The sequence below is a fragment of the Pseudophryne corroboree genome, chromosome 3 (assembly GCF_028390025.1).
Source record: "Pseudophryne corroboree isolate aPseCor3 chromosome 3, aPseCor3.hap2, whole genome shotgun sequence".
Classification (NCBI taxonomy): Eukaryota; Metazoa; Chordata; class Amphibia; order Anura; family Myobatrachidae; genus Pseudophryne; species Pseudophryne corroboree.
In genome coordinates, this window is record NC_086446.1 from 6,010,230 (window position 1) to 6,030,486 (window position 20,257).

Below are 20,257 nucleotides of genomic sequence, written 5' to 3' on the forward strand. Positions count from 1 at the left end.
CAGTTAAAGGGAATGGTACTAGTCCTGATTTGCTATGGCCTTGAGGTACTTGAGAGCATACCCAACAGTCTGTCTGATTTAACACTTTACCCACCAATGAGTGATAGTCACCCAATGGATGCCGGTCCATGTGGATATTAAAGCTGGACTGGCATTTCTTGATGCACCCATCCTCAACTACGTTATCGCAATGCCTACAGATGCAGTTTTCTTCAGCTAACAATCCTTCACAATTCCTTCTATTGTCAATGCTACCAGATCGTTTTCTGATACTCGCCTTTACTCTGTGATTATGTTGTTCTTGGAAATCTACGCCTCCATCCTGGTCATCAGAACCCATTCCAGATCCTTTCTCGACCTTCATGGTACTCTCACCGAAACAGACTGCTCTGGTCAACATCATGGTCAACAGGAAAATCAGGATCACAGTCTCTTGGGGCAAGTCCATTTTAGAGGAGTAAAAGGAGAAAAATAAGAAGGGGGAAGGGAAATAGGAGGGATGTGGGAACTGGAGAAAATAACAAATGGGAAAAAGAAATCTGGCTCGACAAGCTTCTGGTCTTATTATCCTCAACGCTCAGGTGTCGTCTCAATCTTCCCTGAACAGACACTCTAGTGATACAACCTCTACCGTCTGTTCTTTATCACGGGACCTCTCTGGGTCAGCAACCTTTTTACAATGAGACGAATGGACCCAAGTCTCCCTCTCGGAAACCTTCAATGCAGTTGTGCTGGTCAATAAGACTTGATATGGTCCTTCCCATCTGTCAATAAGGCAACCTGAGCGTAGAAAATTCCGTATCATTACATAATCCCCAGGTTCAATGTCATGACAATTACTGTCTGGCAAATCAGGAATCACCAACTTTAGATTATCATTCTGATTCCTCAATTGCTTACTCATCTTAACCAAGTACTTTACGGTTACTTCATTGTTACATTTCAAATCATCCTGGGGGTTAATCATAACATGGGGTTGTCGGCCAAACAGAATTTCAAAAGGAGACAGATTAAGAGGGGACCTGGGAGTGGTTCTGATGCTGTATAATACGATTGGCAAAGCTTCAGGCCATAACAGTCCTGTTTCAGTCATTACCTTGCTCAATTTATTTTTAATAGTGCTGTTAACTCTTTCCACCTTCACACTCGCCTGGGCGCGGTACGGAGTGTGCAGCTTACTATTAATTCCCATCAACTTACACATTGTTTGAAAGACTTCACCTGTAAAATGGGTACCCCTATCACTTTCAATTATTCTAGAAATATCGTACCTACACACAAATTCCTGCACAATTTTCTTTGCAGTACACACAGCGGTATTTGTGGCCACGGGAAATGCTTCGACCCAATTTGAGAACACATCAATACAGACCAAAACATATTTTACATTTCTACAAGGTGGCAATTGTATGAAATCAATCTGTATTACCTGAAAAGGACCATCTGTCGGAGGGATATGGGATGGCTCTGTCGGTATTGCCTTCCCGATATTCTTCCTCAAGCAGGTGAGACATGTCATTGCTCTTTTACCCGCATGGGAGGAAAATCCTGGGGCGCACCAATAAGCTCTTACTAACTTACACATTCCTTCTTTGCCTAGATTTGTCAGCCCATGTGCCGCTTCCGCTAGACTTGGAAGGTACGCTCTGGGTGCCACTGGTTTACCATGTCCATCTGTGGACATGGTAAACCAGTCCTGAGGACTCCTGGCCATATCCTTTTGACCTCCAAACTGTCTTTTCCTGTGGGGAACACAAATTTTGCATTTCACACAATTTCTGTGTGTTTACAGTATTAAATACCATCAGTTGTGTGGTGTCTGTCTGTATGGGGGTACTGGCTGCTGATTTAGCAGCTTCGTCTGCTCGACTGTTACCAAGTGATACCGGGTCTTGGCTATATGTGTGAGCTTTACACTTGATAACAGCCACTCTGTCGGGTTCCTGTATTGCTGTTAGAAGTCTTTTGATGTGGGCTGCATGCGCTACGGGTGTGCCAGCTGCCGTCATGAAATTTCTGAGGCGCCATAGGGCTCTGAAATCATGGACTACTCCGAAGGCGTACCTAGAATCTGTGTAGATATTGGCTGACTTGCCCTTAGCCAATTCACATGCTCTGGTTAGGGCAACCAGTTCAGCAACTTGTGCTGAGTGTGGTGGGCCTAGCGGTCCTGCTTCTATGGTACCTTGGTCATCTACGACTGCGTATCCACTACACAAGTCTCCCGAGTCCGTCTGTCTGTGACAACTACCGTCAGTGTAGAAAGTAAAATCTACATCTTCTAGTGGGTTGTCACTGATGTCAGGTCTTGCCGTGAAATTTTGGGTCAAATATTCCATACAATCATGCGTGTCGCTGTCCCCACTAAATCCTCCCTCACCATCACTCTCATCCTCCACCCTTTGTGACTGTCCAGGCACACCTGGGAGATATGTTGCTGGATTTAGTGCGCTGCATCTCTTTATAGTGATGTTTACCGGGGCCATTAATGCCAATTCCCACCTAGTAAACCATGCTGATGAGACCTGTCTGGTTTGAGCAGAATTCAGCAAGGCTGACACTGCATGTGGCGTATGAATTGTGAGGTTGTGTTCTAGCACTACATCTTCGCTTTTTGTGACTAGCAATGCTATTGCTGCAACACTTCGCAAGCATGTGGGGAGGGATCGCGCTACCGTATCTAGCTGAGCGCTGTAGTAGGCTACCGGCCTGCTGGCATCACCATGCTTCTGGGTTAAGACACCTGCTGCGCACCCAGCACCCAGCACTCTCTGTTCCGTACAGCTCAAAGGGTTTCCCATAGTCTGGCATACCTAATGCCGGTGCCTGTGTTAGGCACTGTTTAAGTCTCTCAAATGCCATCTCAGATTCGTCTGTGTGCGAAATCCGATCAGGTTTGCTTGATGAGACCATCTCCTGTAAAGGTAAGGCCAGTATGGAAAAACCTGGGATCCAGTTACGGCAATACCCACACATTCCTAAAAACGTTCTAATCTGTTGCTGGGTTTGTGGCAGAGTCATGTCACGAATTGCTTGAAATCTGTCAGCGGTGACAGTGTCCCAAGTACTTCACTCGGGTCTGGCATAATTGTAACTTATCTTTGGAAACCTTATGTCCTGTGTCTGAAAGATGAAACAGGAGTTGTTTCGTATCTCTCAGGGACGCTTCCAGTGAATCTGAACACAGTAGTAAATCATCCACATACTGTATCAATACTGATCCACTCTCTGGTTGGAAAGACTGTAAACAATCATGCAGGGCCTGTGAGAAGATACTTGGAATGTCTATGAAACCTTGTGGTAAGCGAGTCCAGGTATACTGAACTCCTCTGTATGTGAATGCGAATAAGTATTGACTGTCAGGGTGCAGAGGTACCGAGAAGAAGGCGGAGCAGAGGTCAATTACAGTGAAAAATTTGGCAGTGGGAGGGATTTGCATAAGGATGACAGCTGGATTTGGCACTACGGGGAATTGACTTTCAACTATTTTGTTGATCCCTCTTAGATCTTGCACTAATCTGTAACCCCTCCCCCCACTCTTTTTAACAGGGAAGATGGGACTATTGGCAGTGCTGGACGTTCTTACCAGAATGCCCTGTTGTAGCAAGCGCTCTATTACAGGGTGAACTCCCAACTCCACCTCTGGCTTCAGAGGGTATTGTGGGATTTTTGGAGCTATCCTACCATCTTTTACTTGTACAACTACTGGGGCTACATTTGCCATCAATCCAGTGTCTTCTCCATCCTTGGTCCAAAGTGACTCCGGTATCTGGGAAATAATTTCTTCTACCTTGGACGGACACCTATTTACAACAACAGTGTGTGACATTAATCTTGTTGGGGAGTCTAGCATATCCTGCGCTTCCTGAGCGTGGTTTTCGGGTATGTCCAAGAACACACCTTCAGGAGTACAGTATATGACGCATCCCATCTTGCACAGTAAATCTCTCCCTAGGAGATTAGTCGGAGCCGATGCAGCCAGCAGAAAAGAATGCTTGGTATGCAAAGGCCCTATCGTAACCTCTGTTGGTTTGCTTAAAGGATATTGTCGTACTACTCCTGTTACTCCCATGGCTGGAATTGTTTTACCAGTGGTTCTCATGCCCACGGTCGAATTTATCACTGACTTGGCCGCCCCCGTATCTACAAGGAAATTTAGTGACCTACCAGCTACATCAATTGTGACCTTGGGTTCACTACCAAGGTTCACAATCAATTTCACTGGCTGCAGATTACAGGTGTGGCCCCACCCCTATGGTGTGTGGTGACCTCCCTGTATCGCAATGGCAGCTATTACCTGTGACGGGGTATATGGGAACTATCGGAGACTTGCCAGTCTCTTCTTGGGGGATACCTTCTTGTTCCCCTGCGTGTGGCTCATAACTCCGTCTCTGCGGTCCTTGATCCCAATTTCGTGTGTCATGTCGTTGTCTAGGGGTTTGGTATGAGTTTTGTGTATTTTTAATTCTACAGTCTCGTGCACAGTGTCCCTCTTTATGACAGTAATAACAAGTTACCACATTTGACTTACCCACAGGGGTCTGAGATCTATGCTGAGGTGGCCTTGTGGCCAGGGCCTGTATACTTACGGCCATCAGCTTATCACTCTGTGACTCCCTGTGTCTGGTGATATTCCGATCATGATCAATAGCGGCCTCTCTCAAAGTAGCCACCGAAAAACCTCGCCAACATGGTTGGGTGGTCTGTACCCTCGTCCTCAATACTTCCTTTAAACCATCCATTAACACAGATACTGCTACTTCCCTATGATTTAAATTTGTTTTAATGTCTTCTATCCCTGTATACCTAGCCATGTCCTGCAGTGCCCGATGAAAATAATCATCCGCTGTTTCTCCCTCCTTTTGCTTGATGGAGAAAATTTTGTTCCATTTAGCAACAGCTGGGAAATATACTCCCAGCTGCATGTTAATTCTTTTCACATTATCTTGATTGTACTCCTCAGTAAGGGGTACTTCTTCATGTAGTCTACAGTCAGTTATAAAACTCGCTGAGTCGACATTGGAGGGTAAACATGCCCTCAGCAATGTCCGCCAATCTTTGTTATTGGGCTCTACTGTATGTCCTAGCTCTCTAATGTACTTCTGGCTTGCAACTAGGTCTTTTCTAGGATCAGGGAATTCTGACACCATTGATCTTAATTCCATTCGGGAAAAGGGGCAGTGCATGGCGATGTTTCTGATAGGGGTGGCTCCTGAAGTGTCAGTTTTCCCATTTGGCACTGCAATTATCCTGACAGGATTAAGTTCAATAACATCATTCTGAGTAGATTCTACAACATGTGGTGAAATGGTTTCAGCATAGTGTACAGTGCCGTACATACCGGGTGATACGAACTCACCTGTCCCTCCGCTAGGGGCCTTTGATACTGCTCTTACTGGTTGGGACGTGCCCACTGTTGTTTCTGCTATGGTGGCTGCTAGAGAGAGTGCCGATATTGTTGTTGGCTCATCCTCTTGGTCACAATCCGGGGGAAAGTTTAAAACAGGGTACAGCTTGCACGGATTAGTATTTGCATCAATAATCTTAGTTACATTATTCTGAACATTTATACAGTTACTAAGTGCATGTTTATCATACACCAGTGTGTCATTCTCTGTAACCACTTTCTCTCCCGCTATGTATGGTGGCGGTGGCGCAGTGGCTATCAGTTTCCTGATAGGGTTAGATCCAGCCGCTTGAGCCAATCCTCTCTGTATTTCACCCTCCTGTTGCCATAAATATAAATAGTCATAATGCTCTTTAGAGTTTGTAACACCTCTGGGCTAAAACTGCCTACCCGTGGAAACTTTTCCCCATCATGCACAGTCATTCTTTCCCATTCTTTGCACAAAACCTCTGTGTGTGAACCGTATTTCTCACACATGATATACCTTGCCGACCCTGTTGGCCGGTTTACTAAATCAAACGGAACCATGGTTGATCGCCCCCTACCTGAACAACTGGCCCCCATCTTTGCAGGCGTTGCTTTCACTACCTCTGACCTTCAAATCAGGGTCTTCAGCGAACCCTTACAAAAACAAAGATGTCCGGGGTAGGCCGACGGTGAAACTTTACCGAGTACCTTCACAAACTCTCGCCCACGTTGGCCAATACTGCAATCACTGACTCAGAGCTGCTGTACCCAACCTAGGGCCCCTATAAACCTTTATTTCTGGGGCGTTGTGGGAGTAGGTTACCCGTCCCCAGCAAGTATTGGTTGTTAGAGAATTCCCGAATGACCAGCGAACCTCCCTTAAAATAAAAAACATTTCACAAATCACGTTAGAATGTACAAATAGCGTTTATGACCCCTCTAGCGTACGCAAACGGTACTGGGTCAAATTACTAACTAATGCACACAATTACGTGCGGTACAATCGTACTGCACATAAGCAACTAATCTTATGTGCGGAACGACCAGTGGAATCGAAAATTGTGGCTGCGAATTCCTTCAGCCGGAGCTTAATGGCCTATATGGGTACCGCACCAACCCTTCCTGGTGTTGTGCTTCTTGACTCTATCTATAGCGGACTTCCTAGTCTGCTGTACCTAGACCTCCTGGTCTGTCTCTGGACCTCCTGGTCCGTGACCTCCTGGTCTGTGTCTACAGTAGACCTCCTACTCTGCTATACTCTAATGCTCCTATATATGTTTAACAAGGGATGCCTCCCAAGCCACCACACGCCGTCACTTTCGTGGATGTCCTCACGAGAACTCGACTTCTACGTTCCAACAAAAAATGAGAAAATACTTATATATGTATACACACACTTTCACCTCTTGTACACTTTACTTTAGTTTCTGCGCAGAAATCCCTTTCATTCAGTAACACAGTCTAGTCCAGAGGAGTTGCAAATTAGAGAAGGATCTATTAGCTTAAAATTTTGGACACTGAGATTGACTTGCGCTATTATCGCATTGCCTCCTTTTAGCCTACTTAAAACAATACTATTGTGTGATTTGTATCATGTGGGCGTACCCAGATGCTCCGTTGCGTAAATACGCTCCGTGCGTCGGCCCTTGCGTCGCGTACGCTAGTCTCACCCTTTTGTTAGAGACACGCGTATGCCGGCCAGCTATGTCCACAGAAATACAATTAACACGTTTATATCAATGTAGATGATCTTTAACTGTAATTATCTACTGAACACCACACAGATCTTTCCTTGTATCTTTAGGCAAAGCTGTGTGCGTGTTTTACAAATTACCCCTTAATGTATTATTTTTACTCTTTAACTACCAATAGCAACAAATCTTTCTCAGCACGTTATCAATTATGAAATGGCAACCAGGAGAGTGATGTGAAAATACACAAATGAAAAGAAATGCAGATGTATGCGTGCGTGCGTACGCAAGACAGAAAAAAACAGTTTTAAAAGACAATAGCGTATTGTTCTTACCTCCGGTTCCGGATTCCACCAGCACTCCTACAACGTAGCGAAACAGACGCTTATCTAGCCAGCACTACTGCCTTCCCGCCCTTGCTGACAGACAAAGTCTGTATTCGCTAGTGCGGACATGTGGAGGACGGACGAGCCGCCAATTGATAATGCTGATTGATTGATTGATTGATTACCTTATAACCTTCACTATATACAGGTAAGAGACTCAGTACGCAATTGGCGTATGGGGTACCGTAAGGGTACGCACTTAGCGTTGCATACGCTCGGCCGTGATCGAGACGCACATGCGACATGCTCGCTCACGGACTAATGCGTGGTGTCGAGCACGCTATAGGCGGCCGACTACCGTAATGCTACGCTACTAGCGTAGCAGACGCTCAAGACCACGAGGGGAACACGAGCGGCGCAGATGCTCACGGGATGACACTCAGTAAACCTTGAATGCAACACACAGAAAGGATACTCTTATACTGTAAACCTTGTACTGAAATACTGTAGCGATGTAACGCTGCTTAACCTTGTCAATGCTAAAGCTGCTTGAGCGATTGAGACGCTCCTATTACCCTCTGCAATGTAATAAACACACGATACCTTGCTAAGGTTCCAACACCTTTACTAACAATGTCTAGCTGATGTACAAAAAGAATAGTTAACAATGCATACACTACAGTCTAACATCAATATCTAAGCAGAATAACTACACATAAATACACTATAGCGTCACAATCTTATACAATAACAGAGAGAGACAGAGTATGGCCAATACAAACAGGGAACAAGTTGGCTACAGAGAATAACTTACACACACTGGGGAATGATCGCTGCGCAGCTCCTGGTACCAGCGCCAAGTTAGTCAAGATGAAAACCGTTTGTGGAGAGTGAGAGAGTGAGCTGCCCAGGCTGGCTGATCTTATATACACTGCATACAGTACACTACAAAGGGACCTATAATACCATTGTCCATTGGACACAGGAATGTCTCCTCGCATCATAACAAAAGGTCATAGGTTAGTTTGAACAGGTGGGCTGTGACTATATCAAACTGCTCAGGTGGGAGGGAATCTGAAGATTCCCGCCGCATGGATAATGAACCGCAAATATAGCAAATGTCCAGAATCTACTAATAGACATAACTATACGCAGGAGCGATTAATCTTTACCTAACCAGCACCGGATTGTTTCTAATAAAATGTTCTTTAGTTAGGTACCAAACACAACTGCTCAAACCCTGTCTGACCCTTCGTACCATGAAAAGAGGAATTCCTCTGTCCAGGGACCAGTTACATTAAACAAACTTACAGTTATTATTTAAGGGGAACATCTATAAAACACACTATTTGGATTTACTATGTAACGATTGAGTCGCCCGCTAGACGCACACGAACTCTACCGTAAGTGCGCATACCATGCGCCAATGCGCACGGCCGTGGAGGCGCCGTCACGCAGCTGCGAATATGCGCACGCACAGGAGAGAACGTGCACTTGCAGCGGGCAAGCGCATGGGGTGAATATATGGCAACGTGTAGCATGATATTTTTCTGACTTTGACAGCCATTCTGTCAGCCACAAGACTACACACCAAACGTGGTCAGGAGCATGCCTTGGTAGAAGCTCTACATTATCCTCAGTCAAGGATGCCACTGACAGGAAAATAGAAACTTTCCTCAAATCTACTTACATGCAGGCACCATTACATGCCCAGCTATGGCTTCAGCCTAGGTAGCTAAAGGTATAGAAGGCTAGGTGGATGTGCTTGAAGACAGCCTTCCATCAGATGCTACTAGGGAACAACTGTCCCACATCACCCATAATGGGAAAGCAGCTTGTGATACAGGAGTGCTCGCTTCTAAAGGGTCTGCGACCTGTGTGGCAGCTTGACAGGTAAACCGTGCTACAACGTCCGGCTGTAAAGTAGGACGACAAACCCTCTACTACTCGATCTCAAGGCACTCAACAAGTTTATGTGGGTGCTCAGATTTTGCCGGAAACCCTCTCCATTACCTTCGCAATGGAGCCTGGGGACACATGGCCTCCCTGGATATTCAGGAGACATACCTACATGTGCCTAGCACTTCCAACAGTGATACCTCAGTTTTGCTATCCTCCAGTATTATCAATTTCAGGCCCTTTCCTTTGGACTGGCCATGACCCCTCAGGTCTTTATCAAAATTATGGCAGCCAGGGCCGCACATCTTAGGTATTAGGGGGTCTGAATTCTTCCTTATCTAAGACCTACTGGTTTTAGCACAGTCTCCGGAAGTCCTACAACAGCATCTCCATCTGACCATTACCGTACTGCATGCGTGCGGCTTGGTTATCAACTGGAAGAAGTCTTCCCTGTCTCCTACTCAAGGGATGTTACATCTAGAAGCCATCCTACATTCTCAGGTCCAGAGGATTTTCCTACCAGCAGATAACAGCTCTTCATATTCAAATGCGCAAGTTCTTCGACACCGGCAAGTGTCCATGCAGGTATTGGGGTTCATGGTCTTCATCTTTGACATGGTGGAGTACAGTATGCCCAATTTCACTCCAGACCTCTTCAATCATAAGATCCCTGGAGGTCTGGCTCTCTCACTTGTGGTGGCTATAGACACCCCACTTAGAAAAAGGTCATCTCTTTTTGGGTTCTGGATAGGGTACTCCTCAACATGGATGTCAGCTTCCGCAGGTGGGGAGCAGTGACCAGTCAGCGGTCCTTTCAGAAATGTTGGACAGTCCAGGTAAGGTGCCTTCCCATCAACATACTGGAGCTCCGAGCAGTGTACAGAGCACTCAGTCTGACGCTAGACCTTCTCCATGGTCGACCTATACAGGTCCAATCTGACAATGCAACCACGGTAGCCTACCTCAACCATCAGGGAGGCATGTAGAGGCTGACCACCATGAGAGAAGTGACGTGCATCCTCACTTGGGCAAAATGTTATCTGACGTGCATCCTCACTTGGGCATAACATGTCAGCGGTGTTCATTCCATAAGTCCTCAATTGGGAAGCGGTTTTCCTAAACAGACAGAACGTACAATCCGGTGAGGGGTCTCTACATCCGGAGGTATTTCATATCATACTGGACAAGCAGGGCCTTCTGGACGTGGATCTCATGGCCTTATGTCATGATCGCAGTCTGTTTGTGTACAGTCCAGGACCAGGGATCCCGCAGCTGCCTTCATGGATGCTGTGGCAGTGCAGTGGAGCTTCAGTCTGGCATAAATCATCCAGCCTCACGCCTTCCGAGAGTTTGCAAATTTAAGAGGGAAGGAAGCACAGTGCTTCTCATAGCTCCAGGCTGGCCGAGGTGACATTGGTTTGCAGACCTGTAGAATCTCTCAATAAACACTCTTTTTCACCTTCCTCTGTTACCAGATCTGCTGACTCAGGATTCATGTTACATCCAGGTCTGGCTCATCTATCTTTGAGACATCCCTCTTAAGATTGAAGGGCTTCTCATGGTCAGTCATTCAGATGATGCTCAAGGCTCGTAATCCTACCTTAGCTGGATTTACTACAGGATTTGGCACACTTATATTTGGTGATGTTCCCCCAGCGGCTATAATCTTACTACTTTTAGAGTGGTGAGAATGCCTTTCTCCCATACAGGCTTGGACTTAGGCCTCTGTATGTGTCCCTCTAGGTGCAGGTATCTGCCCTGTAAGTTGGGTTCCAGCGAAAGATTGTTTACCTACAGTACCTGACGTGAAGTCCTTTTTTAATAATAATAATAATAATAATAATAATATTCATTTTATTTATATAGCGCTCTTTCTCCAATAGGACTCAAGGTGCTTAACAGATATATAGCATAATATAATACAGAAAATAATGAAGTACAGAACAGCTTTCCATAAAATACAGAAGCATGAAGATACTAAAGGGACATTATGGAAATGCTTGAGTAAACAGGAAAGTCTTGAGTCTACTTTTGAAGGATTCTATAGTTGGGGCCTCTCGCACTGTGTGGGGAAGTGAGTTCCATAGAGTCGGAGCCGCATGACTAAAAGCTCGACCCTCAGATGAATTACGGGAGATTCTAGGTACTGCTAAAAGTCCTTCATCTACAGATCGCAATAACCGTGTGGGGCACTATGGGGTCAGAAGCTGCCTCAGGTACCTTGGGCCCTGGTCATGTAGTGCTTTGAAACTCAGTAAGCTAATCTTGAAGATGATTCACCATCTTACAGGCAGCCAGTGAAGGGAGTAGAGGATGGGTGTTACGTGGCTAGAACAGGGCTGGTTGGTTAACAGCCTGGCAGCTGTATTTTGCACCAGCTGTAAGCGGAGTTGTACACATTCAACCTCCATTTGTCACTCAGGTGACTTTGTGGGATTTGTCCTTAGTTCTCTAGGCCTTACACCACCGTTTGACATGGAAAACACGTCGCTACACCTATTTGGGTTTCCATCCGGAAAGAGCCGTCGTTAGAGCTAGGTCCGGCTACCTTTCTACAGTGGCCTACAAAGTTAATATGAATGAAAAGATTTCAGTACCAGCTTTTCAATCTCCTACCCCTTCCACAGATAAAGCTTGCTGGATGTGGTACGTGTACTTCAGATTTATGTGGCTCAAACCAAATCTCTACACAGATCAGATACTCTAACTGTGTTATACGGATTTCATAAAAGAGGCTCAGTGATCGCAGAAACGTGCTATGCCGCGTATTTTACCCAGAAACGGCCGCCCGAGACTCACATTTAGAAGATGAGCGGGTCCCACAGGACGCGCTCATCTGAATATGTGTTTGCATGTCGTAAGCCAGTCAGCGGAACTCAGGAGGTGACTGGCTGTTTCCTCAGCCAATCACCTCCTGTTGTCTCCAGCCAATCACAGCCTGTAGTGTCTCCCGCCAGTCCGCCCGCTTTGAATCCTGCTCCCCTCTGTGCGCTGACTTGGGCTCCGCCGCCAGCACATGAATCTGTGTTGCAGCGCTGACAGACTGGCCCCGCTCATCCGGCTCCACCTCCTCCCGCTGCACGCTCCGCCACCAGCACCAAAAGACTGGCCATGCTCACCAGGCACCACGCCCTCCTCTGCGATGGAGAGTACCGCTCCGTATCTGCCCCCCCACTCCCTCCTCAGCGGCATGAGTGCCTGGGCTGCAGTAGGCTGCGTGTGGTCATTGGTGAATGGTCTTGCTGAAGGTTTCACGTGACACTGGGGGGGAGGACTGGAGGTCATAAGTGTTTACTGCAATGTGCCTCAGTGCCCTACCTGGTGCAATGTGCCTCAGTGCCCTACCTGGTGTAATGTGCCTCAGTGCCCTACCTGGTGCAATGTGCCTCAGTGCTCTACCTGGTGCATTGTGCCTCAGTGCCCTACCTGGTGCAATGTGCCTCAGTGCTCTATCTGGTGCAATGTGCCTCAGTGCCCTACCTGGTGCAATGTGCCTCAGTGTTCTACCTGGTGCATTGTGCCTCAGTGCTCTACCTGGTGCAATGTGCCTCAGTACTCTACCTGGTGCATTGTGTATAACGTGCTCTACCTGGCGCAATGTGTATAATAATGTGCTCTACCTGGCGCAATGTGTATAATAACGTGCTATACCTGGCGCAATGTGTATAATAACGTGCTATACCTGGCGCAATGTGTATAACGTGCTCTACCTGGTGCAATGTGTATAATAACGTGCTCTACCTGGCGCAATGTGTATAACGTGCTCTACCTGGCGCAATGTGTATAACGTGCTCTACCTGGCGCAATGTGTATAATAATGTGCTCTACCTGGCGCAATGTGTATAATAACGTGCTCTACCTGGCGCAATGTGTATAACGTGCTCTAGCTGGTGCAATGTGTATAATAATGTGCTCTACCTGGCGCAATGTGTATAATAACGTGCTCTACCTGGCGCAATGTGTATAACGTGCTCTACCTGGCGCAATGTGTATAATAACGTGCTCTACCTGGCGCAATGTGTATAATAACTAGAGATGAGCGGGTTCGGTTTCTCTTCGAACTTCATGTTTTTTTCACGGGTCCGAGCAGACTCGGATCCTCCCGCCTTGCTCGGTTAACCCGAGCGCGCCCGAACGTCATCATGACGCTGTCGGATTCTCGCGAGACTCGGATTCTATATAAGGAGCCGCGCGTCGCCGCCATTTTCACACGTGCATTGAGATTGATAGGGAGAGGACGTGGCTGGCGTCCTCTCCATTAGAAATTAGATTAGAAGAGAGAGAGAGATTGTGCAGAGTCAGACAGAGTTTACCACAGTGACCAGTGCAGTTGTTGTTAGTTAACTTTTATTTATTTTAATATAATATATCCGTTCTCTGCTATATCCGTTCTCTGCCTGAAAAAAAACGATACACAGCAGCAGCCAGTCACACAGTGTGACTCAGTCTGTGTGCACTCAGCTCAGCCCAGTGTGCTGCACATCAATGTATAAAAGGCAAAGCTTATAATAATTGTGGGGGAGACTGGGGAGCACTGCAGGTTGTTATAGCAGGAGCCCCCAGGAGTACATAATATTATATTAATTTAAAATTAAACAGTGCACACTTTTGCTGCAGGAGTGCCACTGCCAGTGTGACTAGTGGTGACCAGTGCCTGACCACCAGTATAGTAGTATATTGTTGTATGTATTGTATACTATCTCTTTATCAACCAGTCTATATTAGCAGCAGACACAGTACAGTGCGGTAGTTCACGGCTGTGGCTACCTCTGTGTCGGCAGTCGGAACTCGGCAGGCAGTCCGTCCATCCATAATTGTATTACAATATATACCACCTAACCGTGGTATTTTTTTTTCTTTCTTTATACCGTCGTCATAGTGTCATACTAGTTGTTACGAGTATACTACTATCTCTTTATCAACCAGTGTACAGTGCGGTAGTTCACGGCTGTGGCTACCTCTGTGTCGGCAGTCGGCAGGCAGTCCGTCCATCCATAATTGTATTATTATTATAATATATACCACCTAACCGTGGTTTTTTTTTCATTCTTTATACCGTCATAGTGTCATACTAGTTGTTACGAGTATACTACTATCTCTTTATCAACCAGTGTACAGTGCGGTAGTTCACGGCTGTGGCTACCTCTGTGTCGGCAGTCGGCAGGCAGTCCGTCCATCCATAATTGTATTATTATTATAATATATACCACCTAACCGTGGTTTTTTTTTCATTCTTTATACCGTCGTCATAGTGTCATACTAGTTGTTACGAGTATACTACTATCTCTTTATCAACCAGTGTACAGTGCGGTAGTTCACGGCTGTGGCTACCTCTGTGTCGGCAGTCGGCAGGCAGTCCGTCCATCCATAATTGTATTATTATTATAATATATACCACCTAACCGTGGTTTTTTTTTCATTCTTTATACCGTCGTCATAGTGTCATACTAGTTGTTACGAGTATACTACTATCTCTTTATCAACCAGTGTACAGTGCGGTAGTTCACGGCTGTGGCTACCTCTGTGTCGGCAGTCGGCAGGCAGTCCGTCCATCCATAATTGTATTATTATTATAATATATACCACCTAACTGTGGTATTTTTTTTTCTTTCTTTATACCGTCGTCATAGTGTCATACTAGTTGTTACGAGTATACTACTATCTCTTTATCAACCAGTGTACAGTGCGGTAGTTCACGGCTGTGGCTACCTCTGTGTCGGCAGTCGGCAGGCAGTCCGTCCATCCATAATTGTATTATTATTATAATATATACCACCTAACCGTGGTTTTTTTATACCACCTAACCGTGGCAGTCCGTCCATAATTGTATACTAGTATCCAATCCATCCATCTCCATTGTTTACCTGAGGTGCCTTTTAGTTCTGCCTATAAAATATGGAGAACAAAAAAGTTGAGGTTCCAAAATTAGGGAAAGATCAAGATCCACTTCCACCTCGTGCTGAAGCTGCTGCCACTAGTCATGGCCGAGACGATGAAATGCCAGCAACGTCGTCTGCCAAGGCCGATGCCCAATGTCATAGTACAGAGCATGTCAAATCCAAAACACCAAATATCAGAAAAAAAAGGACTCCAAAACCTAAAATAAAATTGTCGGAGGAGAAGCGTAAACTTGCCAATATGCCATTTACCACACGGAGTGGCAAGGAACGGCTGAGGCCCTGGCCTATGTTCATGGCTAGTGGTTCAGCTTCACATGAGGATGGAAGCACTCAGCCTCTCGCTAGAAAACTGAAAAGACTCAAGCTGGCAAAAGCACCGCAAAGAACTGTGCGTTCTTTGAAATCCCAAATCCACAAGGAGAGTCCAATTGTGTCGTTTGCGATGCCTGACCTTCCCAACACTGGACGTGAAGAGCATGCGCCTTCCACTATTTGCATGCCCCCTGCAAGTGCTGGAAGGAGCACCCGCAGTCCAGTTCCTGATAGTCAGATTGAAGATGTCAGTGTTGAAGTACACCAGGATGAGGAGGATATGGGTGTTGCTGGCGCTGGGGAGGAAATTGACCAGGAGGATTCTGATGGTGAGGTGGTTTGTTTAAGTCAGGCACCCGGGGAGACACCTGTTGTCCGTGGGAGGAATATGGCCGTTGACATGCCAGGTGAAAATACCAAAAAAATCAGCTCTTCGGTGTGGAGGTATTTCACCAGAAATGCGGACAACAGGTGTCAAGCCGTGTGTTCCCTTTGTCAAGCTGTAATAAGTAGGGGTAAGGACGTTAACCACCTCGGAACATCCTCCCTTATACGTCACCTGCAGCGCATTCATAATAAGTCAGTGACAAGTTCAAAAACTTTGGGTGACAGCGGAAGCAGTCCACTGACCAGTAAATCCCTTCCTCTTGTAACCAAGCTCACGCAAACCACCCCACCAACTCCCTCAGTGTCAATTTCCTCCTTCCCCAGGAATGCCAATAGTCCTGCAGGCCATGTCACTGGCAAGTCTGACGAGTCCTCTCCTGCCTGGGATTCCTCCGATGCATCCTTGCGTGTAACGCCTACTGCTGCTGGCGCTGCTGTTGTTGCCGCTGGGAGTCGATGGTCATCCCAGAGGGGAAGTCGTAAGCCCACTTGTACTACTTCCAGTAAGCAATTGACTGTTCAACAGTCCTTTGCGAGGAAGATGAAATATCACAGCAGTCATCCTACTGCAAAGCGGATAACTGAGTCCTTGACAACTATGTTGGTGTTAGACGTGCGTCCGGTATCCGCCGTTAGTTCACAGGGAACTAGACAATTTATTGAGGCAGTGTGCCCCCGTTACCAAATACCATCTAGGTTCCACTTCTCTAGGCAGGCGATACCGAGAATGTACACGGACGTCAGAAAAAGACTCACCAGTGTCCTAAAAAATGCAGTTGTACCCAATGTCCACTTAACCACGGACATGTGGACAAGTGGAGCAGGGCAGGGTCAGGACTATATGACTGTGACAGCCCACTGGGTAGATGTATGGACTCCCGCCGCAAGAACAGCAGCGGCGGCACCAGTAGCAGCATCTCGCAAACGCCAACTCTTTCCTAGGCAGGCTACGCTTTGTATCACCGCTTTCCAGAATACGCACACAGCTGAAAACCTCTTACGGCAACTGAGGAAGATCATCGCGGAATGGCTTACCCCAATTGGACTCTCCTGTGGATTTGTGGCATCGGACAACGCCAGCAATATTGTGTGTGCATTAAATATGGGCAAATTCCAGCACGTCCCATGTTTTGCACATACCTTGAATTTGGTGGTGCAGAATTTTTTAAAAAACGACAGGGGCGTGCAAGAGATGCTGTCGGTGGCCAGAAAAATTGCGGGACACTTTCGGCGTACAGGCACCACGTACAGAAGACTGGAGCACCACCAAAAACTACTGAACCTGCCCTGCCATCATCTGAAGCAAGAAGTGGTAACGAGGTGGAATTCAACCCTCTATATGCTTCAGAGGTTGGAGGAGCAGCAAAAGGCCATTCAAGCCTATACAATTGAGCACGATATAGGAGATGGAATGCACCTGTCTCAAGTGCAGTGGAGAATGATTTCAACGTTGTGCAAGGTTCTGATGCCCTTTGAACTTGCCACACGTGAAGTCAGTTCAGACACTGCCAGCCTGAGTCAGGTCATTCCCCTCATCAGGCTTTTGCAGAAGAAGCTGGAGGCATTGAAGAAGGAGCTAACACGGAGCGATTCCGCTAGGCATGTGGGACTTGTGGATGCAGCCCTTAATTCGCTTAACAAGGATTCACGGGTGGTCAATCTGTTGAAATCAGAGCACTACATTTTGGCCACCGTGCTCGATCCTAGATTTAAAGCCTACCTTGGATCTCTCTTTCCGGCAGACACAGGTCTGCTGGGGTTGAAAGACCTGCTGGTGACAAAATTGTCAAGTCAAGCGGAACGCGACCTGTCAACATCTCCTTCTTCACATTCTCCCGCAACTGGGGGTGCGAGGAAAAGGCTCAGAATTCCGAGCCCACCCGCTGGCGGTGATGCAGGGCAGTCTGGAGCGACTGCTGATGCTGACATCTGGTCCGGACTGAAGGACCTGACAACGATTACGGACATGTCGTCTACTGTCACTGCATATGATTCTCTCAACATTGATAGAATGGTGGAGGATTATATGAGTGACCGCATCCAAGTAGGCACGTCACACAGTCCGTACTTATACTGGCAGGAAAAAGAGGCAATTTGGAGGCCCTTGCACAAACTGGCTTTATTCTACCTAAGTTGCCCTCCCACAAGTGTGTACTCCGAAAGAGTGTTTAGTGCCGCCGCTCACCTTGTCAGCAATCGGCGTACGAGGTTACATCCAGAAAATGTGGAGAAGATGATGTTCATTAAAATGAATTATAATCAATTCCTCCGCGGAGACATTGACCAGCAGCAATTGCCTCCACAAAGTACACAGGGAGCTGAGATGGTGGATTCCAGTGGGGACGAATTGATAATCTGTGAGGAGGGGGATGTACACGGTGATATATATCGGAGGGTGAAGATGAGGTGGACATCTTGCCTCTGTAGAGCCAGTTTGTGCAAGGAGAGATTAATTGCTTCTTTTTTGGGGGGGGTCCAAACCAACCCGTCATATCAGTCACAGTCGTGTGGCAGACCCTGTCGCTGAAATGATGGGTTGGTTAAAGTGTGCATGTCCTGTTTTGTTTATACAACATAAGGGTGGGTGGGAGGGCCCAAGGATAATTCCATCTTGCACCTCTTTTTTCTTTTCTTTTTCTTTGCATCATGTGCTGATTGGGGAGGGTTTTTTGGAAGGGACATCCTGCGTGACACTGCAGTGCCACTCCTAGATGGGCCCGGTGTTTGTGTCGGCCACTAGGGTCGCTAATCTTACTCACACAGCTACCTCATTGCGCCTCTTTTTTTCTTTGCGTCATGTGCTGTTTGGGGAGGGTTTTTTGGAAGGGACATCCTGCGTGACACTGCAGTGCCACTCCTAGATGTGCCCGGTGTTTGTGTCGGCCACTAGGGTCGCTAATCTTACTCACACAGTCAGCTACCTCATTGCGCCTCTTTTTTTCTTTGCGTCATGTGCTGTTTGGGGAGGGTTTTTTGGAAGGGCCATCCTGCGTGACACTGCAGTGCCACTCCTAGATGGGCCCGGTGTTTGTGTCGGCCACTAGGGTCGCTAATCTTACTCACACAGCTACCTCATTGCGCCTCTTTTTTTCTTTGCGTCATGTGCTGTTTGGGGAGGGTTTTTTGGAAGGGACATCCTGCGTGACACTGCAGTGCCACTCCTAGATGGGCCCGGTGTTTGTGTCGGCCACTAGGGTCGCTTATCTTTCTCACACAGCTACCTCATTGCGCCTCTTTTTTTCTTTGCGTCATGTGCTGTTTGGGGAGGGTTTTTTGGAAGGGACATCCTGCGTGACACTGCAGTGCCACTCCTAGATGGGCCCGGTGTTTGTGTCGGCCACTAGGGTCGCTTATCTTTCTCACACAGTCAGCTACCTCATTGCGCCTCTTTTTTTCTTTGCGTCATGTGCTGTTTGGGGAGGGTTTTTTGGAAGGGACATCCTGCGTGACACTGCAGTGCCACTCCTAGATGGGCCCGGTGTTTGTGTCGGCCACTAGGGTCGCTTATCTTTCTCACACAGTCAGCTACCTCATTGCGCCTCTTTTTTTCTTTGCGTCATGTGCTGTTTGGGGAGGGTTTTTTGGAAGGGACATCCTGCGTGACACTGCAGTGCCACTCCTAGATGGGCCCGGTGTTTGTGTCGGCCACTAGGGTCGCTTATCTTTCTCACACAGTCAGCTACCTCATTGCGCCTCTTTTTTTCTTTGCGTCATGTGCTGTTTGGGGAGGGTTTTTTGGAAGGGACATCCTGCGTGACACTGCAGTGCCACTCCTAGATGGGCCCGGTGTTTGTGTCGGCCACTAGGGTCGCTAATCTTACTCACACAGCTACCTCATTGCGCCTCTTTTTTTCTTTGCGTCATGTGCTGTTTGGGGAGGGTTTTTTGGAAGGGACATCCTGCGTGACACTGCAGTGCCACTCCTAGATGGGCCCGGTGTTTGTGTCGGCCACTAGGGTCGCTTATCTTACTCACACAGCGACCTCGGTGCAAATTTTAGGACTAAAAATAATATTGTGAGGTGTGATGTGTTCAGAATAGGCTGAAAATGAGTGTAAATTATGTTTTTTGAGGTTAATAATACTTTGGGATCAAAATTACCCCCAAATTCTATGATTTAAGCTGTTTTTTAGGGTTTTTTGAAAAAAACACCCGAATCCAAAACACACCCGAATCCGACAAAAAAAATTCGGTGAGGTTTTGCCAAAACGCGGTCGAACCCAAAACACGGCCGCGGAACCGAACCCAAAACCAAAACACAAAACCCGAAAAATTTCCGGCGCTCATCTCTAATAATAACGTGCTCTACCTGGCGCAATGTGTATAATAACGTGCTCTACCTGGCGCAATGTGTATAATAACGTGCTC

General features: G+C 46.9%; 1 protein-coding gene across 1 annotated transcript in view; it reads right to left on the reverse strand.

Moving 5' to 3' along the window:
• Positions 1-20,257, reverse strand: part of LOC135056932 (uncharacterized) — a 227,017-nt gene that overhangs the window by 146,980 nt on the left and 59,780 nt on the right. Inside the window, exon 13 of the mRNA XM_063962712.1 lies at positions 7,995-8,032. Within this exon, the coding sequence (XP_063818782.1) occupies positions 7,995-8,032 (38 nt within the window). The remainder of the gene's footprint in view (positions 1-7,994; positions 8,033-20,257) is intronic.